The sequence below is a fragment of the Geotrypetes seraphini genome, chromosome 1, assembly GCF_902459505.1.
Source record: "Geotrypetes seraphini chromosome 1, aGeoSer1.1, whole genome shotgun sequence".
NCBI lineage: Eukaryota > Metazoa > Chordata > Amphibia > Gymnophiona > Dermophiidae > Geotrypetes > Geotrypetes seraphini.
In genome coordinates, this window is record NC_047084.1 from 90,537,428 (window position 1) to 90,559,325 (window position 21,898).

Below are 21,898 nucleotides of genomic sequence, written 5' to 3' on the forward strand. Positions count from 1 at the left end.
GTAAAGGATCTCCAAAGGTGTAGAACAGGAAGGAAGGAAAAAGTCTGGTTGCTCAACATGGCTGCCTGATCTGATTCATAGCTTTACTACACCAGGCCAAAGCTTGCCAAAAAACAACCACGACTCATGACTTTAACAGAAACACTTCCTGAAAAAAGGGAGTTTTAAGTAATTTTTTTAAAGGTAGGTAAAGAGAATGAAATATTTCAAATGTTTGGGGGGTGGGGTGGAAACAAAAACTAAGATGGCAGCTGACCCAAATCTACAGAAAGTTAGAAAGTCAAAAGAACATAAGAATTGCTGCTGCTGGGTCAGACCAGTGGTCCATTGTGCCCAGCAGTCCGCTCACGCGGCAGCCCTCTGGTCAAAGATCAGCGCCCTATCTGCGTATAAGAAAAACAATGTAATATATTAAGGTAGCCAGAGGGAGAAATGGTAAATCTGAAATAGAACCCAAGTCCAGCCCAATTAGTTATATTGATATGCTTTAAAATAATTTTTAAAAAAGCATGCACACACATACGAGTGGCTCTCCTTAAAGCCTCCTTAAGTCTGTAGATCAACAACGTTGTCCGCGCTTCATTACAGCTTCAACCAAGCCACAATAAGGGATTGTGCCTTTAGTCTTCCAAAGGCTCTTATAGGGGAAAGCACCCTTCAGGGATTCAAGAAAAGGTTGGAAAAGTTCCTACTGGAACAAAACATACGCAGGTAATGCGAGACTCAAATAGGGCACTGGTCTTTGACCTAAGGGCCACCACGTGAGTGGACTGCTGGGCACGATGGACCACTGGTGTGACTCAGCAGCGGCAAATTTTATGTTCTTAGTCAAGCTGTATTATGTAGCAACTACTATGCTCTTTTCTTTGTGGGTGATTCCCAATTATAGGGCAATATATAAAACTGAGTACAGTAAAACCTTGGTTTGCGAGCACCTAAACAACCGCCCGAACCAAAACCTCGCCACTAGACAAAGAAGATCTAAGACTCCATTTACCTACCCCCCCCCACTCAAAGGCACCCAGCGTAAGAAGATGTTTGACTGTCTACTAGCGACGCAAGCAGCGAAATTGGGCCACTCCATCTCCAACCTTCTGATGACAACAAGCGATTTCAAATCTTTTCGCAAAGAAATCAAAACCCATCTATTCAAAAAATTTATACAGATATCATAACTCCAACCTGGATTCCTCTCAGTGTGACTCCCCCATCCTCCCTTCTTCACCAGTTACCCTTCCCCTCAAAGCCCAAGCTTGTTAACTGCTTCCCTAACTGCATATATACTGAAACTGCACTATATCCTTTCTGTACAGCATCTCGAATTGTATATCCACTGGAATAGCCCAATCCTCCTTGCCGTATCCCATTCCCTAAACTATACTACACCATTCTTCTTGTAACTCCTCTGGAAATGTTCTTCTTCTCGTAGAAGTCTCTTTGTAATCATCCTGGAAATGTCCAGATGTCTCTTTTGTAATCCGCCCAGAACTGCAAGGTTGAGGCGGAATAGAAATCAGTAATGTAATGTAATTTGTTCCAGAAGCATGCTTGTAATCCAAAACACTCGTATATCATAACAAATTTCCCCATAGGAAATAATGGAAATTCAGACGATTCATTCCACAACCCAAAAACTTTAATACAAAATACTCTATGTACTTGTATTTCAAGACCGCGCTCATTTAGAACAGTCACTACACTCCCACAGCGTCAGAGAGAGAACCACCATCGGCTCAGTTGTGATATGTGTATACTGTATGTACTTGTATTGCAAGTCATTTGTATATCAAGTTAAAATGTAATATTTTGCTAGTCTTGCAAACCAAGTTACTTGCAATCCAAGGTTTTATTTTAGTCATATGCTAAGGAGCCACCTACCTGTGTCATATTCAGTCCTGCTTGTCAACAGAAAAAGCATTGTCGCTAGCCTGTAACGAATGTTATACATCAAGATTGATCAGGCACATAGTTTCCCCACCTCCCCAAGAGCTGCCTAACTTCTTGAATTTGGTACTGAGGAGAATTAAAATTCTGAGCTCTTGGAAGGCTGTTCATTCCAGTGATATGCAATAATGTCACCCGTGTGTGTGCCTAATCAATCCTGTTTACAGAAAACAGCTATTATAGGTGAGCAGCAACATATCCTTCTTTCTTGTTCACTGACGAAGGGTGTACAGGCTTTGAAGTGCTCACAAATTTGTTTTAATACAATAAAAAGTGGCTTTCACTGTTTCTGTTATACAACCAGGCCACTGTGTCTAAGAGAGAGCTTTTCAAGTGATTCTTCATATACAGTATACTTTGTGACGTTCTTTCAGCTCATTGGTGGTAAAGGGTGCTTTAGTAATAGTGTGCTTCTTGTACAATCCCACTTTATTCCAGGACCAGTGGGTTATTTCCATCTACCCGTCAGAACTTTAAGAAGCCTAAAACTTCAGAGACTTAAACCCCTCCCCCTCTTACCTCATCACTGGCCCTGTAAGCATCAGTTTTCTTTCCTACAAGCCAAGCTGTAAGAGCTTGTCTCTTCTGCTTGTGTTTTATTTTGTGTATTTTCGGTCTTTGCATTTGTGGGTTTTACCCTTGTGCTTCGGAGGTACCATGCAGGGACATCTCTGATTGTGGGAGATTGCAGAATTTTGGAAAAGTCTGCCGAGGGGGGGTTCCTGCTTGTCAGTAAACCCTCTGGACTGCCTGCACATCAGATCAGGGTTCAGGGACCATTCCCTTGGAAGCTTGCTTACCTCAGGTTCATCCGCTAGTAGGTTGAGCACAGGCTGTGTGGTTCTGTGGAGGTGCGCCTGAGATCGGAGCCAGACTTAATTCCTCAGCCAGGCATTCTATGTGGCGTGTCCTAGGGTGGTGGAGGTGCCCAGCTGTGGAAGAATTGAAGTCCAGCTTTCCAGCTATTTAAGGCAGAGGATCTCCCTGTGATCCCTGTTTCAACTCTGTCTGCAGTGTTTTCCAGTCAGCACATGTTTCTGTGAGTACAGGCTGACAGCCTGCATTAGCTATTTTGGAAGGTCTTAAAAAGGGGGTTTGAGGGCATGCCCTATCCCCTAAAATCCTATAATCACCATTTTTGAGAATTCTTTGTGGTTTTCCTGGGCTATTTTGGTACTCACGATGGCCACCTTGGATTTTTCCTGATTTGAATTTAGTTATTTTTTACACTTGCCAGCTTTGTTTATGAAAGAACACCACATAGATGGCCTCCCTGGGGCAGGATATGATGGATTCATGCCTTATTTGTGGTGGATGGCTGTCAGATGCACAGCAATGTTCCATGTGATCTGAGGCCTGTGAGGGATGCAAGGCTTGCCCAGATTTGATGCCTTCGACCTCCAATGAGGGTCTTATAGCACTTTCTACCCCAACTTCTGCAAAAATGGCATTAGGGAAGGGCCTAGGGAGTATCAGGCGACACTCGAAATCCCAGCATCCATCGGCCTGGCTGTTCTCAGAGATTGCTCGATGTCATTGGGAAGGTAGCAGCAGCATGTCGGAGGTTCAGTGGTTGGTTACAGCTCCAGCGGCACCAGCGCATGCCAGAGTCGGCTCTGAATAACTTTATCACAGAGGAAATTGAGGAGACCATCGTGGAGGAGGAGAAATGGACAGCCTGGAACTATCATCCAAATCTCTTGACTAGAAATCCTTATCTGGAAACTGAAATTGTGGACTGAAGCCAATGTTTTTTACTTTTAATTTTTTCCAGTTTTATGAATTATTTAATCTCATTCATTGCTTTAACATTTTGTTTTATTTCTATCTTTTAAATTCTCCAGAATTCTTTTTTCAACAGTTCCTCCTCTATATCTCTTCTCTTCTATTTTTCAAAGTACACAGTTCAGTTAGATTGTTAATTTTCTCATCTTTTCTCTTTTCTTACTTTGCACTCCCTTACAGATCTCTTGGTACTTTAGTTAGATTGTGAGCCTTCGGGACAGTTAGGGAACTTCTAAGTACCTCTCATACTTATAATTTTAATGTATATTTTCTGAAAACCGCTTAGAACCTAACGGATGTAGCGGTATATAAGAAATAAATTACATTACATTACATTACTAAGGTGAAATGCAAATCTCGTAAATTCCTCCAAGCATTCCAAATCTGGTACGCAAGGGTTGGGCTCCTGCTGCAAAGGATGGGTTTCCCCCCAGATTTTGTTGATAAGCTGTATTGAGCATACTTGGCTAAAATGTCTCTGCTCCCTTCTGCCAGCCTCCATGCTGGTCACAGGGCCCCCTGATCCTGTGGACCAGCGTCTTTTCTCTTGCCTCCCCTCGGGCGCCAGCAGGTAAGCTGGTAGTGCCCTTGGTTGCGCCAGATACTCTTTCCTTACCTCTGCTTTTGCACCATTGCAGCCGCAGATCTGGCGGATCTCAAGAATCTGGATCAGTGCGGAGCCCCTGCTTTGAGAGAGAATCCCACAGTGCACAGTTACTTACTGTAACAGGTGTTATCCAGGGACAGCAGGCAGATATTCTCACAACCCACCCACCTCTCTGGATTGGCTTCTTAGCTGGCTTATCTTAACTGAGGGACTGCGTGCCTACATTGGGTGGGGAGGCACTCGCGCATGTGCGGTGCGGGTTCGAGAACTTTTTCAAGTTCTTTAAGTGTCCGTTCCGGGGCTCCGTCGGTGATGTCACCCATCGGTGAGAATATCTGCCTACTGTCCCTGGATAACACCTGTTATGGTAAGTAACTGCTGTCTTGCCTGGTGGTTGCCACCCCTCTCGTTATACAGAGGCCATCCCCTCTGTATCTCGGATTGAATGATTGTCTACAGATGTGAGTCTCAAAGGCTGGGGAGCAGTGTGTATGACTGTCCCTGTTTAAGGCTAGTGGGCTCTCAGAGCGCAAGTGGTCAATCAATTGCTTGGAGCTTTGGGTGATTCGGCTGGCTCTCCTCCACTTCAAAGGTCGTCTCTGTCATCGAGCAGTTTGTATATTCTCAGACAGTGCCATGGCGGTGGCTTATGTCAATTGTCAGGGGGATATGAGGAGTCCCTCCCTGAGTGCAGAGGCTCAGCTTCTCTTCGGGGGGGAGGGAGGGAGAGAGATGCTTAGTGGCGCTATCGGCGCACGAGGCAGGAGTGGACAATGTTCAAGTGGATTTTTGTCAGACTCGATCCCGGAGAGTGGTCTCTGTCTCAAAAAGCATTCGATTGCATAGTAGATCAGTAGGGGCATCCCACTTTCGATCTCATGGTGTCTGCAGCCAAAAAGAAAGCAGATCAATTCTTCAGACGCTATCGCGAGGCCGGCAGCGAATGCCTGGATGCTTTGGTTCAGCCCTGGCCATGGTAAGGTCTCCTATATGTCTTCCCCCCTTGATCCCATGATGGTGTCTGTTGAGATAGCAGCCCAGGGAGGTTTGGTGATCCTGATCACACCCAATTGGCTGAGGTATACCAATTTGGTTCAGCTCCAGCAAGATTGGGGGCTCAAGTAACCTTGTCATTCTTGCCTCCTTACGTAGGGTCCGATTACGATGCAAGGTCTGGACCGCTTTAGTCTTAACGGCATGGCTCTTGAGCGTGGCCTTAACTAGCTGTGGCTATTCTTTAGCGGTGATTGCATGTTGCTTCACAGCAAAAGGACATCCTACGGTGGCGGCCTATGCGAAGGCTTGGAGATATCATTAGGCCTGGTGCATCCTAAGATGGTTGGACTCGTCTGTCCAATTGATCCTTCGAGTCAATGGAGTTTCTGCAGGATGGCCTGAAGAAGGGCCTAGCGGTAGCTTTTCACCGGGTGCAGATTGCCGGTCTTTCGTGCATGGACCTTCCTTCTCTGAGGGACTCATAGGCAGCTCATCCAGACGTATCCCCTTTTATATAAAACTGCCCTACGAACCCGCCCCAAATCCTCCCCTCCCCCCCCTTTACCAGTCCCTGGAAAAATTTGCTTCTATAAAAGTGGTCCTTGGTGTCAAAAAGGTTGGGGACCACTGCTCTACGGATTTTCCTGGCTGCTTTAAGACTAACTGATGCTTACAGTCTCTGAAGTTTGAGGCTTCCTGCAAAGTCCTGGCGGGTAGACGGAAATTGCCAACTGGTCCTGGAATAAAGTGTGGATTTACAAGAAAGATGATTAGCAAAGGTAAAAACTTAATCTTTTGTTAGATTTACTATATATATTAAGAGATTAATTCATTGAGCAGTAGGGATAAGCAGTTTGCAAATGTGATAATTTATTGAATCCTCTATATTCTAGGGAGAGGAGTGCGCCTCTATTATATTGGTGGAGAAGTTTTTGCTGAATGCCTAAGTGATAGTGCCATTTTTGTCCAGAGCCCCAATTGTAACCAGAGATATGGTTGGCATCCTGCAACTGTATGTAAAATTCCACCTGGTAAGTCTTGCTTTAAATGCATTTTAAGAACTTAAGAATAGTTTTACTGGGTCAAAACAATGCTCCATCCATCCCAGTAGCCCGTCCTTACTGTGACCAATCTAGGTCACCAGCTCCTGGCAAAAGCCCAAATAGTAGCAACATTCCATTCTACTGAGCTAGGGCAAGCAGTGGTTTCCCCCATGTATTTCTCAATAACAGACTAGACTTAATGTTAATTGCAGACCCAATAAGTGTGGGTTTACTTAATGTTCTCTTTTGAGGAAACGTTAGGTGAACCCACATTACCAGATCATTTGACAGCATACACTACCTACCATGTGCTGACAGCTACAATATGTACAGTCTGTGCTAACTCTTCGCTCATATCTTACCCATTTTTTCTGTCTTTATTTCTTGACATTTGCGTCTTGCTCCTCATGACTCTCTTTGGATTCTGTTCAATTTTTATCATTTATTTTTAATGTTTTCCACTTATGAATATTAGCCTTCCTTGATGTCTATCTGTGTCTAGGGTGGTAGCTTTTCTTGGGGAGTGGGTCTGTTTGCTAGCTTTAAAGCTTTCCTGTAACTAACTGCTGTTTCTGTTTTCTTAAGATAACATAAGAATAGCCATACTGGGTCAGACCAATGGTCCATCTACCCAGTTTCCTGTTTTCCAGTAATAGCCATTCCAGTGCAACAGGTGTGTCATTCTGGATAAGCAGGATATCTCTCCATGGCCACGAGCCTGTGCAGAAGGAATCCACTCCAGATTTTTTTCTATAACCTTCCTACTTCACTGAGAGCTCTACTGCTATCTACAGTTTTTTTTCTTCTGAACACGAGCCATCTTGAAGTTTTGCTTTCCCCCCCCCCCCAAAAAAAAAAAACTTTCTTGCAGCTCCAACACTTATTTTTTTTGCCTCAAAACTGGATGGGATGAAGTCCTTGGGCTCTTTTACCATTAATCCATTCCAGGAATGCGCAAGTTGTACAACTCAGGAATGTTTGTGTGCCATGTGTCGCACCTCACGTGAAAGATACAGTTACAGTTAGTTTATTTCATATACTGCATTTCTTAACAATTGTAGTCAAATCAAGACAGTTAACAAAGTTAAAAACAAAGGGGTACAAGATTTAAAAAAAAAAAAAACTGACAGGGGAAAGACCGATACTGTAAACAAACTGGGACAAAAAGATATTCAAGGAAGGGATGAGTTACAATATAGGGGTATGCGTACCACGTGTTGAGAAACATTGCTCTAGAGACTCTACTTTTTGTGACTCCAAGAGATCTCGGCAGTATTCCAGCTCCACTTCCCCAAATTGCAGGCAGCAGTTTTCTGGACCAAGATGCAACCAGTCAACACCCCGTGCCGTCCCCTCTGCCAAGAAGTTGCAATGACACCAGGTCAGGGGTGGTCCTTCTCAGGATAGGGGGCTGACTCTCAGACTTTCTACAGGCCTGAGTTCAGATTTCATACAACCACTGGGTTCAGGACATCATCCGGAGTGGCTAAAAGCTGGAATTCCCCCAGCCCTTAATGAATTGGATTGTGGACTCTCCTGTGGGAGCGCCCTGAGAAAGCGGTCAGAGTGCAAGCCATTGTGATACAGTTGCTCGACATTCAGGCCATAGAGCCAGTGCCGCCCAAAAACTCTGGCTCAGGCAGATACTCCATATACTTCATCTTGCCAAAGAACGGCTCTGAAGACTTGAGACCCATTCTGGATCTTACTCACATAAATGCAGCACTCAGAGTCCCCCGTTTTTGCATGGAAACTGTTTGATCTGTCAAACATCGGTGACTCCAAGGTGGAGAGAACGAGAGGGCACTCTCCAAGGTGGATTGAACGAGAGGGTACTCTCTAAAGTTAAAAGGGGATAGATTCCATAAAAATGTAAGGAAGTTCTTCTTCACCCAGAGAGTGGTAGAAAATTGGAACGCTCTTCCGGAGGCTGTTATAGGGGAAAACACCCTCCAAGGATTCAAGACAAAGTTAGACAAGTTCCTGCTGAACCAGAAAGCACGCAGGTAAGGCTAATTTCAGTTAGGGAACTGGTCTTTGACCTAAGGGCCGCCACGTGAGCGGACTGCTGGGCACGATGGACCATTTGTCTGACCCAGTAGCAAAATTCTTATGTTTTTATGTAGTTCCTGGCTTCTAGATCTGACAGAGACCTACTTGCATATTCCCATTTTCCCATACCATAGAAAGTTCTGCCCTTTGGCCTGGCTACAGCTTCCTGCACATTCAGCAAGGTGATGTAGTGGCAGCCCACCTTCAAAAGATGGGGCTGCAAGTGCATCCCTTCCTGGACAACTGGATGATCTGGGCCCCTTCGTCCGAGGGTCAACGCACAGTAGATCAGGTGATCCAAGTCCTTGGAAGGTTGGATTGTAAATTGCTGGGTTGGATTGTAAATTGCTGAGAGCGTCATTTGTCTCCGACTCAATCCCTGGAGTACTTAGGTGTCTTGTTCGACACTGCTGCAGGCCATGTCTGTCTTCCAGAGGCACGCAGACAGAAGCTTTGCTCTCAGTTCAGATGCCTCCTGACCAAACCAGCTCTATCAGCGTGGGACTATCTTCAAGTTGTGGGTTCCAATGGTGGCCACATTAGATGTTGTGCCTTGGGCAAAGCCCACATGCATCTTCTCCAGCATAAGTTACTCACACATCGGTCTCTGCAGACAGACTTGTTATAGAGGTCTTTGCCTTGGACGCTGGAGGCCAAGGATTGGTGGCTCAGCTCTTTTTCTCTTACCCAAGGGCATGCCCCTTCTTCAGTGGTCGTGATAACTGATACCAGTCCCCTTGACTTGGGAGCTCATTGCAACCATTGACCCATTCAGGGGCATTGGTCTCCCACTCAGTTAATGGTCAATCGACTACTGGAACTCCAAGCCATTTGATTGACTCTGGTGTAGCTATAGAAGTTTGTGGAAGGCCAAGCAGTTCAGATCTTCTCAGACAATGCTATAGCAATGACCTATGTCAATTGCCAGGGGAGCACCAAGAACATTGCCTTGAAAGCAGAAACCAAGAGTTCTACTCCAACTACTTCATTATTCTGGAGGATCGGGAGTAATGGGAGGAGCTACAGGGGAGTAAGAGGCTACTTATCAGGTTGGGCAGTCTAGATGGACCATTTAGGTTTTTATCTGCCATCATCTACTATGTTTATACATCCTAATCAGGATAGACTGACCCTGAAAGTGATATACTTCTTCCCATCTGGTCTATATATGTTTCCGGTAGATCTTTTACTGGCATTTGCCTATATCCCTTCATCTGCAAATGCAGCTCACTTTCTTTGCATCTCATAATGCTCTTTTGAAGAATTTTAGCTAACTGTTCGTTTGTGGTAACACCAACAATTCCTTTCATGACTACAAAGTTTTCTTTATTGAGATGCTTTCCTAATAGGAGTCTCATCTCCTCAAATACATTGGCTCTCAGAGCAATAGTACTGTTAATGGAACGTCCAAGATTAGTACTGAAATCTCTCGGCTCATGTCAACGATTATCATTATAATTCCATTCCAGACTCGAGCTAAATGTGTTCTATTCCGTATTTCCACATACTGTTCTTATACAAAATTCATCCATACTTTGGGACTTCCCATGTAAGTAATGAGTATTTGACACTTCTCTTCCAGGTTTTCTCTTTTGCACTTTTGTGTTTGTTGTACAGTACCCCCTCCAAATCTGCAGTTTCAGTACCCACAGATTCAGTTATTCGCGATTTTTTTTATTTTCATTTTTTTTTTTAAAGAAACGCTGCATCCTGGACCTTCCCCAGACCTTACCTAGTGGTCTAGTGGAGACACGGGGCAGGATCGATCATCCTACACTTTTGCCCCGTGCAGAGCCATCATCAAAATGGCTGCCGTGAGTTCCCATTGCAACCACACTTCAACGCCTACTTCGATACCACTTGATGATAATATGGTATCGGTGCATTGATGCATTGATCTGCATCAGTATTGATCCATGCTAAGTGTAGCATATTCAACAACGGTACATTCTCCAGGCTCTTCTTACATCGTAGCATCAATAAACATTGAGCCTTAATGCAGCATTTTGGTGCAGTAGCAGTCTTTTCTTCAATTCTGGTCCTGCGTCCAGAGGTATGGTGTACAACGTTGAGGAATATCTCCACATCGACACCGATGTTTCTTCTTCTGCGTAGGCTGTCTCTCCTGCTGGGTGTGCATCCTCTTTGAGGTCTCCTGCCCATCGATACCCGCTCAGTCTCGGGTATCGGTGCAGGATATTCATTCCCGGATCGATGACTTAGTGTACTACTTCGCATTGTTTACATCGACTATTACTGATTTTTGACAGCCTGCTTAGCACTGATGTTCCTCGAACTGCCAAGAACTTTCTTTTTTTACTTCCCTTTTATCATACCGGGGATCCTCAGAATACTCCTCAGCACTCCTCCCAAGCTCCCCTTTTCTTTGGTGTGTATTCTAATGCTTCCTTTCATATTTTTAACTTAAAATTTATATTTTTTATATATCAACAGTGTATCTATATTTCATTGTTTCAAATGTGTGAATTTATATCTCTATAACAGCGACTTAGCTTAGTCAAGATCATTGCTGCACCTGTTCCCCTCTGACGTGTTTCATACTTCTTCAGGGTCGGGGTACCGAAAGTGCAGAGTTCATAAGCAACTCACTTAATCCTTTAAATAATGTCGCTACGGATGTCAATATCCCTGGTGTGATAAAAGGGAAGTAAAAAAAGAAAGTTCTTTGCAGTTTGAGGAATATCAGTGCTAAGCAGGTTGTTTTAGTATATTTATTGCGGTGCCTAACAGTTTGATGACTTTTGACAGAGCATCACATCGGCTGTAGTTTGGGGGAATGTTCCTTTTCATCGGGTTCTACTTCAGCTTTTGTTCATACACATAGCTCTGCTTTGCATTGACATTCCTCAAGTTGACGACAACGCTCATCCTCGGATCATCCTTATGTTCTTCTTCACATCGAGGCTCTGCATTGAGGTATCGAAGGTCTTCACATCAGGGCACCAAAAGCTTTTCATCAAAAATATATCCTCTTCTTCTTCACTGTATTGAGTACTTTTGACAGAAGGGATCCCAGATCATGACTACTGGATACACATGCCTTCCAGATGTACAGTTTAAATTTGAGCTCGTTCTGAGCCATTCCACAGCATTCCAGCTCTAGTTTTTTAATTTCTAACAGACTTTGAACCGTCTTTTCTTATGGACTCTGCTGCACAGATTCGCTTAAGAAGGGACTTCGTTGTTATTTTGCAGATGATGTCACTGCTTATCTTGGTGCATTAGTCTGGGTCCAAAAGGCATCTACATTTTTGTTCCTGTTGACGGTGATTTTCCTCCTCAGACTTTGATCATCTTCAAAGCATCGACGTCCTTCTTCACATTGAGATTCTGCATCGGCATCAATAATTTTCCATCGGGATACCGTGAGGCTTTATCTATATCTCAGAAACCAGCTGTCTTTCTGACCTGCTTCTAGAGACTGTTTTCATCGGTACCTAAGCATTAGTATTCTTGGGATACAAGATACTGAATCCAGTTTTCTTTCAAGGCATCGATCCAAATTGCAACCACTTTTCCATGCTACATCAGGAATCCAAAATGGGTGTAGAGCCTGTAAGGTGGTTTTTCCTGTTGTCTGGACGCTTTTCCCTTGAGAAGAGGAGACTTAGAGGGGATATGATAGAGACTTACAAGATCATGAAGGGCATAGAAAGAGTAGAGAGGGACAGATTCTTCAAACTTTCGAATAATAAAAGAACAAGAGGGCATTCGGAAAAGTTGAAAGGGGACAGATTCAAAACAAATGCTAGGAAATTCTTCTTTACCCAACGTGTGGTGGACACCTGGAATGCGCTTCCAGAGGGCGTAATAGGGCAGAGTACAGTACTGGGGTTCAAGAAAGGATTGGGCAATTTCCTGCTGGAAAAGGGGATAGAGGGGTATAGATAGAGGATTACTGCACAGGTCCTGGACCTGATGGGCCGCCGCGTGAGTGGACTGCTGGGCACGATGGACCTCAGGTCTGACCCAGCAGAGGCATTGCTTATGTTCTTATGAACAAGGACTAGTGGGGGGAATCTAACATGGGTGTAGAGCCTGTTAAGTTAGATTCCCTACCATATTTAATAAAAAGCTCAGTAAAAAAGTTAGAAGAGGAGGAGTGTCTGCTTTAGTGTTTCTACACTCAGGTGGATAACTTTCTTTTTGGACATTCTCTTTCTCCATATTAACCAATGAATCAGGTTTTTTACTGAAGCATGCATCCCACTGTACCATCAGTGTTCATACAGTACTTTCCAGGATGCTCATACAATTACCTTGAAGTATCTTTCCCTACACATGTTTTTCCTATTGTTTAATGGACATACATAGTAGATGATGGCAGATAAAGACCTGAATGGTCCATCCAGTCTGCCCAACCTGATTCAATTTAAATTTTTTTCTTCTTAGCTATTTCTGGGCAAGAATCCAAAGCTCTACCCGGTACTGTGCTTGGATTCCAACTGCCGAAATCTCCGTTAAAACCTACTCCAGCCCATCTAAACCCTCCCAGCCCTTGAAGCCCTCTTCAGCCCATCCTCCCCCAAACGGCCATATATAGACACAGACCGTGCAAGTCTTCCCAGTATGGCTTTAGTTCAATATTTAATAGTATTTTCTGATTCTACCTAGACAGCTGACCCACTTCCCTCCTTCCCCTCTCTTGCCCTTTCTCCCCATTGTTCCCACATCCGTTAAGTTAACTCAACTTGTACGTCAACTCAACTTGTACTCCACTAATCTTCTGTAAACCGCATAGAACTTAACGGTATTGCGGTATATAAACTGTTATTATTATTATTCTAGATCCTCTGTGTCCATCCCACGCTTCTTTGAACTCAGTCACCGTTTTCTTCTCCACCACCTCTCTTGGGAGCACATTTCAGGCATCCACCACCCTCTCCGTAAAGTAGAATTTCCTAACATTGCTCTTGAATCTACCACCCCTCAACCTCAAATTATGTCCTCTGGTTTTACCATTTTTCTTTCTCTGGAAAAGATTTTGTTCTACTTTAATACCCTTCAAGTATTTGAACATCTGAATCATATCTCCCCTGTCCCTCCTTTCCTCTAGGGCAGTGTTCTTCAACCACTGGTCCATGGACCAGTGCCGGTCCACAGAAATTTCATGCCGGTCCACAGGGTATCAGGCACAAAACTGTGTTCTTCAACTGCTGGTCCATGGTGCGATCGATGCAGCGTTATCTTTGAGCCAGCTCCCTCTTCCTAACTGATTCAGTGCACAAAGCCACGAGCAGTGGCTCCTACGGGCATCCTGCGCCTGAACCGGAAGCCTTCTCTCTGACGTTGCAGCGTCAGAGTGAAGGCTTCCAGATTAGGCACAGGACGTGCAAGGTACAATTAGTACTATTATGGGGACGGGGTCTGGGGTGGAGATTGGGTAGAGATGGGCGGGGTCTGGCCCACAACTTAGCAAAGTGTTCTTCAACCGCCGGGCCACGGACCGATGCCGGTCCACAGAATAATTATTTTATTTCTGCCGGTCCATAGGTGTAAAAAGGTTGAAAAACACTGCTCTAGGGTATACATATTCAGGGCTTCCAGTCTCTCCTCATACGTCTTCTGGCGCAAGCCTCCTATCATTTTCGTCACCCTCCTCTGGACCGCTTCAAGTCTTCTTACGTCCTTCGCCAGATACGGTCTCCAAAACTGAACACAATACTCCAAGTGGGGCCTTACCAATGACCTGTACAGGGGCATCAACATCTTTTTCCTTCTACTGGCTACGCCTCTTTTTATACAGCGCAGCATCCTTCTGGCAGCAGCCACCGCCTTGTCACACTGTTTTTTCGCCTTTAAATCTTCGGACACTATCACCCCAAGGTCCCTCTCCCTGTCCGTGCATATCAGCTTCTCACCTCCCAGCATATACGGTTCCTTCCGATTATCCCCAAATGCATTACTCTGCATTTCTTTGCTTTGAATTGTAGTTGCCAGGCATTAGACCATTCCTCTAACTTTTGCAGATCCTTTTTCATATTTTCCACTCTCTCTTCGGTGTCTACTCTGTTACAAATCGTAGTATCATCTGCAAAAAGGCAAACTTTTCCTTCTATCCCTTCAGCAATGTCACTCACAAACATATTCAACAGGATCGGCCCCAGCACCGAACTCTGAAGGACTCCACTACTCACCTTTCCTTCCTCCGAGCGACTTCCATTAACCACCACCCTCTGACGTTTATCCAACAGCTAGTTTCTAACCCAGTTCACCACTTTGGGGCCTAACTTCAGCCCTTCAAGTTTGTTCAACAGCCTCCTATGAGGAACCGTATCAAAGGCTTTGCTGAAATCTAAGTAAATTACATCTAGCATATGTCCTCGATCCAGCTCTCTGGTCACCCAATCAAAAAAATTAAATCAGGTTCGTTTGGCACGATTTACCTTTTGTAAAGCCATGTTGCCTCGGATCCTGTAACCCATTAGACTCAAGGAAGTACACTATCATTTCTTTCAGCAACACTTCCATTATTTTTCCAACAATCGAAGTGAGGCTCACCGGCCTGTAGTTTCCTGCTTCATCCCTGTGACCACTTTTGTGAATAGGGACCATATCTGCTCTCCCCCAATCCCCAGGAACCACCCCTGTCTCCAGAGATTTGTTGAACAAGTCTTTAATAGGACTCGCCAGAACCTCTCTGAGCTCCCTTAGTATCCTGGGATGGATCCTGTCTGGTCCCATCGCTTTGTCCACCTTCAATTTTTTGAGTTGCTCATAAACACTCTCCTCCGTGAACAGCGCAGAATCTACTCCATTTTCTCGTGTAACTTTGCCAAACAATCTCGGTCCTTCTCCAGGATTTTCTTCTGTGAACACAGAACAGAAGTACAGTGGAACCTTGTTTTACGAGCATAATTCGTTCCAGAAGCATGCTCGTAAACCAAATTGCTCGTATATCAAAGCAAGTTTCCCCATAGGAAGTAAGGGAAACTGCTTTGATTGGTTCCACCTCCTCCCCCCCCCACCCCCGAGGCTACCGGCGCTGCTCCATTCTCCCCCCCTCTTGAGGAATCCGACGCTGTTCCCCCCCCTCCACCGCGATCCTACTTCTCCCCCCCGAGCAGTCAATGACATCCTTTACCCGACTTGGCACCAGTGCTCCTCCCTCTTCTGGCGCGGCTGGGCAGTGCGTCGGAGATCCTTCTTCTTCTGGTCTGGGCTGGGCTGGACTGGCTTTGAGCATTTGCGCATGCTCAAAGCCTTCTGGTCTCGCTCTCAATATCGGAGAGAGCGAGACCAGAAGGTTTTGAGCATGCGCAAATGCTCAAAGCCAGTCCAGCCCAGCCCAGACCAGAAGAAGGAGGATCTCCGATGCACCGCCCAGCCCAGGCCGCGCCAGAAGAGGGAGGATCTTCGGGCACCGGCACTAGTGCCAAGTCAGGTAAAGGGTGTGTCATTGACTGCTCAGGGGGGGGGAAGTAGGATTGTGGTGGAGGGGGGGCAACGCGAGCGGGGGGGATGCCGGATCGCTGGGGGGGGGGGCGCTCGAACAGCGAGGCAAGCTCGGTTTACGAGGCACCAAGTTTGCGAATGTTTTGCTCGTCTTGCAAAACACTCGCAAACTGGTGCACTCATAAACCGAGGTACCACTATATTTGTTTAGCACATTTGCTTTTTCCTCATCACTCTCCACATATTGGTTCCCAGCATCTTTTAGTTTAGAAATTCCATTTTTCATCTTCCTCCTTTTACTAATATATCTGAAAAAATTTGTCTCCCTCTTTTACACTTTTAGTCATTTGTTCTTCCGCCTGTGCTTTTACCAGACGTATCTCTCTCTTGGCTTCTTTCAGTTTCACCCTGTAGTCCTTTCTGCACATTATCCACAACACCCTATAGAATTATAACAGGTCAGGCTCCCTCTTGTTAGATGCATTCACAGTTCCTAATCCAAAATATTTTCGCAAAGCTCGTGCTTTTTGCTGTTATCCATTAGTGAAGGGTTACAAATTTAAAAGACATCGCGAACGTACATTATCATATCAGGCTGCACTTTGGGACAAAGATTTTAGGCAACTATTCTTTGTATCTACTTCATACTTGGAGTTTAGAAGACATTTGAAGATCCATCTATTTTCTAGATTTTTGGGTAACTAAATTTCTTCACAGTGCTATTAGTAATTTAATCTTTTGTAAACCACATAGATCCTCACGGTTATGCGGTCTATAAGTTGAGTTTATTTGTAGGATTAATTCGTGTTTTTCAATTTTCTATATTCCTCGTGAGAAGACTCAGAAACCCTCCATGTGGCATCGAAAGCCTGTAATCTTCTTCCACCACTGGAATCATTCTAAATGACTTGGAAAGTTAGTTAAAAAGAAAAAAATTCTTAGTTGATGACCTTGCTTGTACCTAGAGAAGACAAGTTTGGGGTTGCAGTGGAGGGGCAGAGTGGTTGGTCTGTTTGACTTTTTTCTGCCATTATGTTTCTATATTTCTGTAGGAAATATCGTGGTGTGCATTAGAGAATGACACGGGGAAAAAATCTGTCCCCGTCACCGGCCCACCATCTTCTGCACCGCCCCGTCACCGCCGTTCCCTTCACCGCCCCGTCACCGTCACCGCCATCCCTTTCACCGCCCCTGCCATCCCATTCACCGCCCCGTCACCGTCACCGTCCCCGCTGCATCCATATAAGCCTTAGTACTGTAATATTTAGCTTATTCCTTTCTTATAAATCAAAGTTCCTGCTGCTGAACTAGAGAAAGAGATGTTCAGCTGGCAGGGCTTTGTTTATAAATTTTTATCAACACAACTAATATACTATTTTATCCTAAAGCAAAAAATAAATAAATAAATATAATTTTTTTTTCTACCTTTGTTGTCTGGTTTCTGCTTTCCACATCTTCTCATTGAATTCCTTCCATCCACTGTGTGTCTTCTCTCTGCGTCTTCCATTTGCTGTTACTGTGCCTCTCCCTTAACCCCACCCCCCCCAATTGGTCTAGCACCCATCTTCTTCCCTCCGCTCCCGCATAGTCTGGCATCTGTCTTCTTCCCACTCTGTCTTCCACATTTCCCTTCGGGGTCTGTTCCTCTCCACCCTCCTTCAATGTCTGTCCTATTCCTTTCCACCACCACCCTTCCCTCCCTCCTTTACCATCTGTTCCTTTCTACTACCCTTCAGCTCCTCTCACGTGGCTTATCTATCTACCTTCCTCCCTCTTATTTTCATGGCACGTTACAATGTAATTTGTGCAAGCCACTGGAGCCTGCGAGCTTGGTCCCTGTCCCATCCCCACAAACTATCTCGCTTCTGTGCTCCTATTTTCTCCATTTCTAATATCTCCCCTATGTATCTGTCATTGCCCCCCCCTGTGTCCATATACCATCCCCATGGCATGTCCCCTTTATGTCTCTGTCCCTATGCCCCATGCATATAATTTCCCCTCTTTCTGTTACCTTCCTGTGTCCAGATTTCCCCTATCTTCCTCTTCCATACCAGTGTGTCTCTTCTTTTCAACCCCATCTAGCTTTTTTCCCTCTTTCTTCCCCCCCCCCCTGCTTCTAGCATCTGGCTCACCTGCCAGTCCTTCCCTTTCTTTCCTGCTGTGGGTTTTTCTTTCCGACTTCATCCCCTAGGCCCAGAATCCTTTTCCCTTTCACTCCCTCCTTCCAATTTGAGCCGGGAACACTAGCGATCGCACGGTCCCCGCAGCTCACACCCGCCTGCCCAATCGATTCTAGTGTTTAGCCAGCTCTCTCCCTTCTCCTCACCTTAGTTTGTAGATTTTCTTTTTCGGCGACCCGCACGCTATCAGAGAGCTGCGCACGCGCGGCTGCTCAGTGTTCAATCTTCTGCTCTGCTGCAACTTCCTGTTTCCGGTTGCGTCAGAGCAGAAGATTGAACACTGAGCAGCCGCGTGTGCGGGTCGCCGAAAAAGAAAATCTACAAACTAAGGTGAGGAGAAGGGAGAGAGCTGGCTAAACACTAGAATCGATTGGGCAGGCGGGTGTGAGCTGCGGGGACCGCGCGATCCTTCATGCCTCACTGCGGGGTCAAGACCATTCACCGCCCCGCGGGCGGTGAATGGCCTTTTCCCCGTCGCCGCAGCGACTGCTAGTTTTCTTCCCCGTTTTCGGCGGGTGACCCGCGGCTAAAATGCGGTGGCCGCGGGTAAACCGCCACCGTGTCATTCTCTAGTGTGCATGTCATCCTACTCATAGTTCTTCAATGGACTTCTATTCTAAAATTCACACACAAGACCTTATTCTGAGTCTGTTGGTTTCTTGCTGGGACTCATTACGTTTCTACTCCAGCAATTTTGGTTCTCTTCATTTTGTTTTTCTCCATTGCAGTTTCTCCTTCTGGTTGCCCATTTCATTTTTTCCATTACGTTCCTTCTCTTGCATCTGCGCTCTCATATCAGACATTAGATCTAGGTTTTTGTGAGGCAATTCAAAATTTTTTTGAGTTCTTGGAACCCAACTCTTCCTCTATCCCTTTACTAAAGCAAGGGAGTCCCACATATGAGAATATGCTGCCTGCTTGTCTAAGGATAATGCAGTTACTTGCCATATCAGGTGTTATCTCGGGACATCAGGCATATATTCTTACAACCCGCCTAGCTCCCCTAGGTGGCTTCTTTGCTTGGGCATAGAACTGATGACCTGGCGAGCTGGCGTCAGGCGGGAAGACATTCGCTTATGCGCAATGCAGGCAGTCTAAAAGCTTGTCAAAGCTTAATGATACTAAACTTTTCACTGTCTGTACTGGGGCTCTGTAAATGTCACTCACATGTTAGAATATCTGCCTGCTGTCCCAGGATAACACCTGTTATGGTAGGTAACTGTGCTTTATGGTTCCATTTGACTTCATACCGAATAATCTTTTTGTATCCTATATATTTTCATAGCTGTGATCTCCTGCATATTTGATTTCTTAACCTTTTAGTATAAAGTGCATATGAAGTATGAGACCTGCTTGGTACCGGTGTGCATGGTTTAGTCTATATTTGGCTAAGCAACATTGCATTATCAAGTCTTATATTCAACATAATGTTTTTCTTTGTATATGGAATAATCTTTATGTATCCTATATATTTCTATATTTTTGTTCAGCTTCCAGAGTTTGGCTCTACCGTATTGTCATTAAGCTCACTTCTCCAGTTGCGATGTCATTCACCATTCTTGAGCACACATAATAGATTGTTCATAAATGCAGAATGGATCAAATTTATTTTAGTCATTTTCTAATAAGAATACATTTTAATTCTAATAAAGATTAAGCAGAATTGGGATATTGAACAGCTTTAAGGTATTTATATAACATGACTATTTTGGACCGATTTTAAGTTATGATTGTGATTTGTTCAGATTTAATTTGTTTTTGGGAATACGCATTTGGTACATTGTATTAAGGCTCTCTGATGACAATTGCTTGTTCTAAACATTCTCTCAAGCACCATATCACGTGAGCCTGACCTCAGTTTTGATGCTTTCATTCGAGTATATGACAGGTTTCTGACACTTAACGCATTGGTTACGTAGTGTCTATAAGAATGTTTGAATGGTAGCAGTTACCTTTTCATTCTCTAACACTTATGAATTCACAAGCTCTTACCATTTTAAAGAGGTATGTGTATTTTCACAAACACTCCAGAGAGGCTTATATATTTGTTAATTAAAAATCCAGGTGCATTAAGTGGCAGTCACCATTTTTTCTTTAGTGGCAGTCGGAATGCTCTGTACCATTTGTTTTTCACTTTATTATATTTCATAATGGAGCCAACCAAATGGTTGTGCCTTTCACAATAGTTTTTTTCGTCCATCTTATTGCTGCTCTTGTGGTTTTTCTTTTTTGCAAGTTGGTTGGTTTCACACGTTTATGTACATTTGATGTGGTGTTCTCTACTCACCTCCTCAGTGCCTGTATGATTGGTATTACCCTTTACATTATATATGGGTTACACTGGCATTTCATTCACAGCCAGTTGGAAATTTAAAATAGAAATACAACACTGGATGTTATTTGATCTTGGTGTTCTAAAAGTTGCTGTGATCTTTTTGATGTGATCACTAGTTAGGTAAACCAGGTGTTTGGAAGCAGTCATATGTTTGATTAAAAATTGGATCATATTGATTTTATTTTCTTTAATATATATAGTTTCTTTAATATATATTATAGTGCCTGTTTGTGATGATATCTTCATTTGTGACTTATTCTCTCTGCAAAACACATTGAGGGGCATAATCAAAAGAAACGTCTAAGTACCCTTTTGACCTAAGTCCCTAGATGCTGAAAATAGGCAGCATGGAAATATTCATTCTCAAAAAAAGTCCAAAATGAGGTTTTTTTTGTTTGTTTGGTTTTTTTTTGAGAATGGCCTACCTCCACGTTCAGCAATCTACTTGCCCAGACTGCCACTACATCTATTCCCTACAACACATTCCCGACCAAAATATAACCTAAGTCCTAAATGCCCAAAACCAGAACTTTTAGGCAAAGGATTGGCCAGTCCTTCGCCTAAAAGCAGGATTTTGTAACCAGCGTCTGTCATAAACAACGCTGGTTACAGAATCTTCACGATTGCGGCAGGAGGGATCCCAAGCCCTCCTGCTGACCTTCCCCCCCCCCCCCCCGAACTACACCAATCGCAGCCGGAGGGATCCCATAGGAGGGGCCTTAGGCAGAATTTGTTGGCAGAAAGAGTGGCAGCACTTCGTCATGCTTTTCATTTTAAAAGGGTGCAAGACTTGATGTGCTTGGGGATTTATTTGTGATGCACCGCCCTTAGCATGTATGATCTTAATTATAGCCTGGTTTTAAGGAAAATTGGAAGGGGTCTGGAGAGAAGGGGCTTTATTTTTCTTGCTGGGGAGAATTGAGGTGGGTCTAGGACAATTCAGCACGGCCAGTTCAGCATGGCTGTTTCCCACTGCTTAACCCACCCATGGTTTTCTTTGCCTGCCCCTGCATCACTCAGTGATTTCAAGGTTTGAAAAAGGGGGACATAGCCCCCCTTCACTCCCCACTAATGCTTCTTTTCCTTCACCCACCCGCGGTTGGCATCATCTGGTGACTTCAAAGTTTGAAAGAGGGGGAGCATCATTACAGATCAATCAGGTGCATTGTAAGGTTTCCCTTTAAACTGGAACAGAAAGTTGTCCAGAAGGAAGACTTCCAGGATAAAAGGTTGACTTTGAGAGGACATTTTAATATTAAGAGATGAGACAGCCTGTGATGACAGCATCCAGTGAATTTTTAAAGTTCTTTGATCTCTCAATCTTATGGTTCTGTAGAAGAAACGCTTTGTTGGATATTTTTGTTTTCAGTTAATGCAACTTTTAATAATATGACTCCATAGAAATACTTAATTTTTTAGGAAACATATGTTCTTGGAAGTAGTTCCCTGATGATGATAATAAAGTAGAATCACACAGCTTACCGCCCCTTGTTTTTTGACAGTTTATTCTCTATTGTGCTCTACCTAGTGGCAGCACTCA

At 44.3% G+C, this 21,898-nt stretch overlaps 1 protein-coding gene across 4 annotated transcripts in view; it reads left to right on the forward strand.

Moving 5' to 3' along the window:
• The window catches only part of SMAD2 (SMAD family member 2), a 276,483-nt gene that overhangs the window by 237,398 nt on the left and 17,187 nt on the right, over positions 1-21,898 (forward strand). For all 4 annotated transcript variants that reach the window (XM_033934858.1, XM_033934870.1, XM_033934853.1 and 1 more), the window contains one exon: positions 6,226-6,363. In XM_033934858.1, coding sequence (XP_033790749.1) covers positions 6,226-6,363 — 138 coding nt within the window. The remainder of the gene's footprint in view (positions 1-6,225; positions 6,364-21,898) is intronic.